We start from the raw sequence: 10407 nt of genomic DNA, 5'->3' as shown, positions 1-10407 counted from the left end.
CTTTCATGCTAGAACACATTTTAAAGTAAATTAAAGCATCTTTTTATTTATTTTTATACTACTGCTGTTAACAAATCTTTAACAGCATCAGAAAACATTAACTTTAATTTGTTGTCTCGTGTTAGTCCCTGTCTCAAAACTCGCTGATTTTTGGTGTTGGGGCAACTCTTGTCTTCATTTGGATCATTGGTAATACTTTTAACTTGCATTAAAGTAAAGAAGCTTAAGTTTAATAAAGGAAAAATGTTATTTTGATTGATAAGAGTCACGTGTGTGGACGAGTTTCTAAAGCATTGGCACAATGTGGGTAAACTGTCACAATGGTAAAGCCGTGGTAGCTGTATTAGCAGCAGCAGTACTTTTTTAGAGATACACACAATTAATACTAATATACATGGAGGTCAAAGGTCAGAAGCAGCTGCGAGTATTTTAGTACCACAGAAAGTTATCTGAAAGACACATTACAGTGAATGAAACTCACTTTTATAACGCGACACTGTGCTGATGAGATAAAAGACAATTCAGTGCAGAGGATACCTAGAAACACAATAACTATGCAGACATCTCCCCTACAAATGTCAGCATGTTATCCAGGACGTCAGGATGCAGGAGAGTCTCTAACTGTAACCTAACTGCTGCCATGTTTAGATTTAATTACACATCAGTTACATTTTAACAGTGATGTGATTTATTCAAACACAAATAAATGAGCAAACCCTGATAATTATGCTCATGCCAGTACATGTTGTATAATTGTAAATGTAAAAATGTACTCAAGAAAACATCAAAACAGTCAGTAGATTGTCAGACATGAGATTGAGTAAAGTGATTGTGTGTTAAATAGTTTTTAACATTTTAGACAGCAACTGTAAATATATCTCTACAATCTGACAATCCAAGTCTTCTTTGAATAATTACATTGATCTCTGAATCTGAATAAATGTACTTACTTAAAAAAATAAAAATAAATTCAAAGTCAGCAGCTGAATTGCAATACACTCAGATTTGTCTACGTACTGTAAATACCTATATGGTTCAAGAACCTGAAAAGTGAAACATACAAAAATACTACATTTCCATAACACATAGATGCATATTATTATGATATAAAAAATAACTGTACGATAGTCCATCAGGTGCAGGTACAAACACTGTTTACCAGTAAGAAAAATAATACGTAAAACAGTATAATTTACAGTAATCTTGGCTTGGTTTCATTTTATAGTATCAATTAAGTCGATTTATTTGCAAAATAACCTTATTGATCATTAAAAAAGGCCAAAACACATAACGTACTTCCTCTTAGTCCAGGCTAAAGCCCTGTTCCCCACTACCCCTTATTAAATGTTAGCCTAAATGTGTATTTATATGTGTGTTTATACCATGTTCACCATCTTAGTTTAGCGTGTTAGCATGCTAACATTTACTAAAATTAGCACTAAACACAAAGTACAGCTGAGGCTGATGGGAATGTCATTAGTTCTGCAGATATTTGGTCATAAACCAAAGTATTGGAAACATTTAAGTTTTGACCTGATGATGGCGCTAGATGAAAAGTGAACGTTATTACAATTCATCCTGAGGGGAACATGAATGTGTGTACAACGTTTTGTGCCAATGCATCCTGTAGATACAGATGAACTTTCACCGGATAAGTGAAAACTTATCGTTAACTAGTTGTTGAGATATTTAAATCTGGACCAAAGTGGCGGACTGACAGACATTGCCATCCATAGAGCCGTGCCGTTAGTGTGGCAAAAAATTATGAAGCAGCGCGTCTTATTCTTGAGTTCACCGTCAGTGTGACAGGAGAGTGTCGTGCCTTTCGTGCCTAAAACTCTGCTTCAGCAGCGTGAAGCCGCTGAAGCTCATTTAAATACTTAAATACATAATATTCTTTGTCCATTTCATTTCTCTCCTGATTTTCAAACTTTCCTCTCTGATTTCTGCCCAGTAATAAATACATTCGTTTTATTGGTCAGTTTGGTTTTAGGCACCACAGCGAGGCTTCATGTTCTCTGATGGAAATGATGTTACTTGCAGGAGCTTCACACTGCATCCTCCACATTCTCGTACACAAGACCGTCGGCGTCTTCGGGGCTGGGGTTGTGGTCACCTGGATCATTAGCTGCAGCAGGGAGGAACAGAAATGTTATTTTTTGTATAAATACTATAAAGATGAAGCACTTGCTGCTCTTGTTTTTTATGCATTCTGTATGGCTAACATGTACAGTATTTTGGTTATTAATTTCTTTAACTCCTTCAAACATTCAGTTAGTGATGTTCTTGCTGCAGAATTATATTGATCAACAGAGATACTTACAAGAGTTGCCATTTTTAGGCCCTGCAGAAAACAGAAAATGTATTTGGGTGAGTATGAACGTAGACGCAGTATGAATGTAGGTAATATATCTGTGCTTTCCTGTTCTACTTATTCATCCAAATATATTGTAATAGTCCTTATCAGTTGATGAAGATCATGTTATATGATTGTTAGTTCAGCTACTAAATGGACCTTGTGGTGAGATTCTGTTAAGCTTCAGGAACTGTGCCTGTATCAGTGCCCTCTTTATTTCTGTAAAATGACAGAAAAACTGTTTCAGACAGTATTTATTGTGTCTCACCATAATTTTACTTGAATGTTATTATTCAAAGGTTACAACATGGGCAGGACTAACTCAGGACTCGACTTGGTATCTTTTAAAGCTGCAATATTTTTCAGCAGCAGAGAAAATAAGAAGTTACCTTTGGAAGCAGCTCATGTAAACAAAGTTAACACATTAAACTAATTTCTATTCCAAATTTTTGTTACTTTTCTTTGAAATTGTCTTAGTCTGAAGTTTATTATTTAAAGTTTACAGCACTGACAGGACTAACTATCCTTTGAAAGAGTTCTCCACCGATGTATCACGTAACACTGTCAAACTCATAATGGACAGTTAAAAAAAGGATCAAAATCGATGCAGCAGAACCAGAGATATCGTCTTTTTTATTTTCTTTCTTGTCAAAACCTGGCACCTTCATTACCCACAATGCAACGTGACCACCAAATGTTTGGCTGGTATTCAGCTTTATACTACTTTATTCACATATGCAGTCGTACTCCCCAACACCTGGAAACACACGTGTAAAATCGGCGGAGTTCTCCTTTAAATGCAACTGATTGTACACAACAAAGTCTGTTTCCAGGTCTTGGTACAACTTTCTACAACTTTTTTCACATATGCTGTAGTACTCTCCAACACCTTTAGTGGCTCCAGAGTGAGCTAGAGGCTCCAGGCAAATAAAAAAGATGACATCTCTGGTTCTGCTGCATCAAGTTTTGATCCTTTTGTTTTAAGCTGTCCATTGTGAGTTCGACAACGTTGTGGAAGTGTAATGCTAAAGGTATCACAACAGCATTTAAAAAGTCGACATTTCATGGGGAGAAATCACGGCAAACACAGCAAGATTAATTCATTTCAGTAGAATCACTATGATTAGTGGATTCAGTCAGATTTGTTTCGTGCGTTGAGTTCTACTTTGGTGAATTCTGAAATGGGAAGTCGTGCCACAAACAGGAAGCAGTCCTGACAGTGTTTACTCTTCTGCCAGGAAAGTTGCAGGTTCTGTTTTTTTTTTTTTTTTTTTTGGTTCATAAATGATGACATACATTTTTTCATGGAATCAAAACAAGTCAAAAAAGAAATATTCCACTCCATCAGTATCAGTCTGCATTGGTGAGACAATAGTGTGTATTGCACCTACCAATTATGCCTGCAAAGACCACTAGCAGCGTTCCCACGATCACACCAACAATCACCACTATAAACCGAACAACACCTGCAGCTCCAGAGCTGGGAAGCTCCTGATCTAAACACACAAAACAGTCAACTTCAGTTTTAAAATTCAAATCGCTTTCAGCAGCACTTCTATTTGTTACTTTCAATCTACTATAGTGTTGGTGTAAGTTAGTAAAATAGAGACATGAAGTGATAATAATGACACAAAATTACAGAAATGAGTAATATAACAAACACAACAACAACAAAAGCAAAGAGATCAAAATGATGTAAATGTACTGAAGCTCCAACAAAACACAGTCCCCCTGTCCCATACTGCCGCTGATGGTCAAAAACTCCACAGGCTACCTTTAAAAACCCAAAGATTGTTCTAGTTTGTGATCAGAAGCCGTCCCAGGTGTGGATGTGTGAAACTCCACTAACGTGACGGTGAGCTCTAATTCAAACCAGAAAAAAATAAAAGAGACAAACTGCAGTTACATAAAGTTTCTTACCCCAGACCTTCTCAACATGCAACCTGGATCCAGGGTGATTCACTTCACAGGTGTACGTAGACACGTCACTCCTTAAAATCTCCACGCTGTCTCTCCTCTGGAAGGTCTCGTCTTCATTTGGTCGAACGCCCGAGGAGATCAATCCGTCCTCTCTCGTTAGAACACGGCCGTTCCTTTTGATCTGCAGGACGATGTCTTTTGGGTAGAAACCTGTGGCTAGGCACGTCAAAATGATGTTTGCCTCAACTCTGGTCTTCTTTGTATACAGGTACACCGCTGGAGCAGCTGGAAAGAGAAACCGTAAAGAGAGTTCATATCTGCAGTATGCTACAGATCAATGTCACCAAACATATGATACTGTTCGTACCACTGATGTCTTCATAATGACCTGAATGACTCAGAATAAAGACAATCTATCGCTACAACTTCTACTGCGAAATCAAACAGGCACAGTACACATTTTTAATCATAACACCAGTATGACACAAAAACACACGATACTAAAACTAGCAACATCAAACACCACTGCTTTGACACATGCTTCGTTTTAGAATTTCAGGTCATTTTCCAAACTACTTTCTGTCCGGATTAAAAAGATCATGGCTGTTACTGAATATGGCGTTTGCGAGGGTTGGGTTCACAGAGCCGGTTCTATTTTGGATTTGGTTCCAGGTTGGCAAATTACATCAATTAGGCTGCCACTAAAACTGTAGTGTTTCTACCTTCTCAGCCCAAAAAGGTGATTACAGATCTCAAATGAATCTTTGAGTTTCTGTTATTTTTTAACTTTACTTACAAATGTTGAAAGGTGAAACTAAGTGGATTCGATCAGGGAATTTATAGAATTTGGATTTGATAAAATACTATTGAACCCATATCAGTTTTTTTTTTTATGAAAAAGGTTGATGGAAACGTTGCCACATCTAGAGCTGAAAATGTCTCTTGACAAATACTATAATTTAAGAAATGCTCACAGAAGAAATTGCAAGTAATTATTAAATAAAAAATAAATGTAACAGATTTTGTGTAAATATCAATTGTTAGTTTCAATTTCAATTCAATTCAATTTTATTTCTATAGCGCCAATTCAAAACAGAAGTTATCTCATTGCACTTTTCCTATAGAGCAGGTCAAGACCGTACTCTTTATAATTTTTTTAATATAGTAGAATAGTAATTATAGCGTTAATATTAAGAAATTTGTAATAATAGGAATGACAGCTTTAGGAAGAATCATGTCAGCATCAGTAACAGAGCCAATAACAACAACTGTAGTTGTCGAGCTGGCCCACAACCACAGATCCAGACTCAGCACAAAACTACGGGAGAGAGAAGGTGTCGAGTTACTAACATGCAGTAATGGGATAAAAATGCATTCAGATGGAGAGGGAGAGGAGGAGAGAGGTGCATCATGGGAAGTCTCCCGGCAGTTGAGGCCTATAGCAGCATAACTAAGGGATGGTTCAGGACTCACCCAAGCCAGCCCTAACTATAAGCTTCATCAAAGAGGAAAGTCTTAAGCCTACTCTTTAAATGTGGAGATGGTGTCTGCCTCCTGAACCCAAACTGGGACCTGGTTCCACAGGAGAGGAGCTTGATAACTGAAAGCTCTGGCTCCCGTTCTACTTTTGGTGACTCTAGGAACCACAAGTAACCCTGCATCCTGGGAGCACAGTGTTCTAGTGGGGTTAAGATATGAACGTACCTGACCATTAAGAGCTCTGTAGGTGAAAGAAGGATTTTAAATTCTATTCTAAATTTTACAGGAAGCCGGTGCAGAGGAGCTAATATTGGAGAGATATGATCTCTTTTCCTAGTTTTTGTCAGTACACGTGCCGCAGCATTCTGGATCAAATGGAGAGTCTTAAGGGACTTATTCGGGCAGCCTGATAATAAGGAATTGCATTCGTCCAGCCTAGAAGTAACAAATGCATGGACTAGTTTTTCTGCATCATTTTCATCATCAGGATGTGCCTAATTTTTGCAATGTTACGTAGGTAAAAAGGACAAATCCTGATCAAAGATAACTCCGAGGTTCCTTACGGTGTTGCTGGAGGCCAGGGCGATGCCATCTAGAGTAACCATATCTTTAGATAATTTGTCTCGGAGGTGTTTGGGACCAAGTACAATAACTTCAGTTTTGTCAGAGTTTAACATCAGAAAGTTGCCGGTCATCCAGGTCTTTATGTCCTTAAGGCATGCCTGAAGTTTAGTTAACTGGTTAGTTTCATCTAGCTTGATCGATAGATATAATTGGGTATCATCTGCATAGCAATGAAAGTTTATGGAGTGCTTCTTAATAATACTGCCTATAGGAAGCATATATAAGGTGAATAGAATCGGTCCAAGCACAGAACCTTGTGGAACTCCGTGACTAACTTTGCCGTGCACGGAGGACTCACCGTTAACATGTACAAACTGAGATCGATCTGATAGATAGAATTTAAACCAGCTTAGTGGTTTCATATTTTAACAACCTGCACAGTAGTCCTTCAACACTAAAGCTAAGTCTATTATCTCTAGTAATAATGAATATAAAAATATAGAAATGATTTTCTGTCATACATACAGGCCTGTTGTAGCTGCTCTTGCTCATATTTCACGAACTTGCTCAACCAACTAATACACTCGTTCTCCAGGTAGCCTTTGGTGTATTCTTTTAGGACCTGGACTTCATCCCACTTCCTCTTAGTCTGTACGGCCTCTTGAACTGGGGCGACCCAGACTTCGTGGGCGGCGTCGAAGGACAGGAAGTCGTTTCCGTCGTAGCTGTACATGTCCATGCCGCGTTGGAACTTAATCTCGCCGTTGGGCTGCGTGACGCCCTCACAGCCGTGCATCCACTGAAGAACATGGACGTCTGAAACAAGAGATAATGCCAGGACAGTTAAATAAATGACTAACAACAAGGAAAAGGATCCATAGCCAGACACGATGATGAGGTGGGTCACATTTGAATATTTGTGGTTTTCTGGTTAAACATTAAAGAGTAACTTAACACCAAAAACACTTTATTTTAGGATTATCTATAGAGAGTTATCATAGTTGTTGATTTCATGGTCTTCATCAAAAAGCGGTCCCGGTCCTTCACGTTTCATGGATCTTACCGGTGTCGTTCTGTCTCATTCGATGCATCAGGATGTCGATGTTGACTTTGAACCACTGCTGCTTGCTCTGGCGGGACTGTGTGCCTTTGTCCCAGTAATCTGCAGGCAGTCGCTCTTTCATCCAGGTCTGTTTGGGAACTTTCTTCTGGTTCTCACTGTCAAAGTAGTCGATCATCCTGTCGTTCAGCAGACCCATGGCTGTGAAGTCATGGATGCCCGGGAGTCCGACAGGTTTGGAGAGGGCCGTGTAGATGTAAGTGAGGGAATGCTTCTCTGAGAGTCACACAGGTAGAAAGACAGACAAATATCTATTAGACAAGGCAGATAATTCATTAACCCCTGTGGGGAGAGGGAGTTACAAGTTATACAAGTTTCAGGGGCAGAGATGTGTTTGGTGTTTCTGGTTTATTTGGAGTGAACAGAAAGAGAACTACATCTGTAAGTGACAATATTACTCCTGAGCTCAGGATAGCTACTTAATCAGGAGGACAAAAATGAAATTAATAAATGTAGATTCTCTCAATGTCTGTGTTGTCATTCTGACTTCCCCCAAACTAGACAGTTAGCCTATTTTAAGATTAGAGGCAACTGCTTCCTTCCTTTCTTCACCCTTGAGGAACGCTTGCTTTTGTCAGTTTCATTTTGAATGACTTTGTGTTTTTCCACCGTTGGTCAGATTTAAGCGCTTCACATATTTACCGAAACAGTGATCGGTAGATCATCTGATAATGAAACATTGTTAATGACTGTCCTGCTGCAAAAAGATCGTAAAGCACAGCTTGTACATGACCACACTTAACTTGACAGTGCATGCACTATTACTTATTACTTATATTATTACATTGTATTATTATACCGTACATACTTATCATCAACTGGTAATCCACTTTACTTTACACTTATTTTAATTTTATACGTATATCCACTTTGTACTTAATTAATCTGACCTGTATTATAGTGTATTATATTTTTTTGCTTAGTACTTCTGTTCCTGTGAGTTTCCCCTTGGGGATCAACTTTTTGGTTTCCTCTTCCATACTTTCCTGATCTTTTTCTTTACTTATTTGTTACATTCTTGTTGTTGATGTTCGTCTTGAACGTGAGAAGAAAATTAAAGAAAGGTCAACCCCCTGCATTTGCTTAATTTTCTTTAATCTAAGACAATTTTCTCTTTAGGGAGTCAATAAAAGCAACCTTGACCTTAATGTGTGACATGTTATACACAGTGAAGATAAGTCCTCGAAGAACTTTCTGCATGAAGAATATTCATCTAATTTCTTGTATTTCGACTCGACTTCATCTGCTATCACTTAGTTGCAGCAGGCCTGTGGGGTGAGTGGAAATTGATTTTTTTAAAACAGCATAAATGATTTCTTATTTTGCTTTTTCCTGCCTCACATTAACGGGTCTCTGGTTCACCATCAGCCCCGTCCCGAGCACGATGAAAACTGCAACCGGACACATTTTGAGCACAAAGCTGACCTTCCTGGTTTTAAACCTCGGGCAGCTGAACTGATGCTCACTCTGCTGCTGCAGGTGCTGCGCCTCTTCGCTGTGTGACGTCCAGTAGATGGTGCATTTGGGTGGTGCTCCAAATAAAGGCCATCCAAGTTTCAAAAAGGCCAATTAAACACTTTGTTTCTGCTGCGTGAAGTTAGGCTTACATTTATTCAGATGCCTGCTACAGTAACGTGGAATAAACGTCAACGTTGTCAGTGCTGAAATGATTCATTTAATGGGAATTTTAATAACCGATTGACACGTCACTAATCCCACGAAATACCAAACATTTGCTGGTTTGGTGAACACACCGCTGCTGACTGCTGCTTCCACATTGTGTGCACATGTGATGTGTTGTGGTTTGCAGCTCTAATGTATGTCATTAAAGCTTCAGGTTTGGCTTTTATTAATTAAACATCCCTGACCTCAGCTCAGCCTTTTGAACAGATCATAAATATGTTTTGTTTTATATCAAATTAAATTGAAAAACAGGGCTTCTGTGTGTGTCTGTATAGAGTTGTGTAATTATTTATTAACCGCACTATTTCATTAGCGGGGTGTTATTTTTGTTAGGATAGTTATTCTTGACGCATCCCACTTTTTAACCACCAATATGACTATCAGTATCAATATTTCTATGTATTGCAGATGAAGAATCTTGCATATTTATTTCTTGCAACAAATCAAATCAGAGAGTAACTGAGGCAGAAGAGTCGGCTCTCGGAAAGGTAAATGGACTGTACTTTACTATACAGGGCCTTTGTAGTCTTTCGGACCACTCAAAGCGCTTCAACACATCACATCATCACATTAACACACATTCATACACTGATGGCAGGAGTTGAGAGAAACTAATCATTCACACACCGAAGCAATCGGGAGCAATTTGGGGTTCGGTGTCTTGCCCAAGGACACTTCCACATGCGGGCTGGGGGAAGCCGGGATCGAACCGCCGACCTTCCGATTGGAGCTCTACCACTGAGCCACAGTCGTCCCATGACTCCGGGGATCACCTGACTTTTCATTTGTGTCACGTGCTGTTATGTTTCCATTAATAGGACTACACGTTAGTCATTTTCTGATTGGCTAAGACAAAATGTTAATAACACGTTATTACCAGTCAGTGTGTTTTCCGACTAAGTTCCCATACAGTGGGAGCACGGGGATAGTCCCGTGCTCCGTGTTAAAGCAGAGCCGAAAAACCACGGATGTATTCCACGTGAAACACGCGCACAATAAAAAAAAAAACGTGCTCTTCTGTCGCCGTCTAGTGACGTCATGCCGTAACGCCAGCCTACCGCCGCTGCGTGTCTGCTAACTGCTGCCACAATTAAGACTTCTTCCGTGTTACAGTACAGTTTATTAAACGCCGCTTGAGTTCAACAGTGGTGTACAATGTTTATCTGACACGTGCACGTGATTCAAACGCCGACACGTGACAGGAGGAAAAAGCTGTGGCCGCGTCTTGGCTTTGCCCTTTCAAAAGAAACAATACAAAAAAATATCAACATTAATTTAATGTCTC

At 39.1% G+C, this 10407-nt stretch overlaps 1 protein-coding gene across 1 annotated transcript; it reads right to left on the bottom strand.

Moving 5' to 3' along the window:
• Positions 1-2048: 2048 nt before the first annotated feature.
• On the bottom strand, positions 2049-10021 carry LOC122864719 (H-2 class I histocompatibility antigen, L-D alpha chain-like). The gene is made up of 6 exons (XM_044172330.1): positions 10000-10021; positions 7383-7655; positions 6845-7135; positions 4250-4561; positions 3748-3852; positions 2049-2128 (listed from the first exon to the last, which is right to left on the bottom strand). Exons 2-6 carry the CDS (start codon positions 7576-7578, stop codon positions 2049-2051), a joined length of 984 nt encoding a protein of 327 aa, XP_044028265.1. The 5' UTR covers positions 7579-7655; positions 10000-10021.
• Positions 10022-10407: the final 386 nt, after the last annotated feature.

This window comes from Siniperca chuatsi, linkage group LG17 (assembly GCF_020085105.1).
Source record: "Siniperca chuatsi isolate FFG_IHB_CAS linkage group LG17, ASM2008510v1, whole genome shotgun sequence".
Lineage (NCBI taxonomy): Eukaryota > Metazoa > Chordata > Actinopteri > Centrarchiformes > Sinipercidae > Siniperca > Siniperca chuatsi.
Note: the sequence above shows the minus strand (reverse complement) of the source record. Positions and strands in the feature narration are given on the sequence as shown.

Coding starts and splice junctions, on each gene's coding strand:
- LOC122864719 (XM_044172330.1), bottom strand. CDS start 7,578: ATGGGTCTGCTGAACGACAGGATGATCGACTACTTTGACAGTGAGAAC. Junction 4,562..6,844: donor AGAGCAGCTACAACAGGCCT/GTATGTATGACA, acceptor TTCTCTTTCCAG/CTGCTCCAGCGGTGTACCTG. Junction 2,129..3,747: donor GGTCTTTGCAGGCATAATTG/GTAGGTGCAATA, acceptor TCCCTGCTGCAG/CTAATGATCCAGGTGACCAC.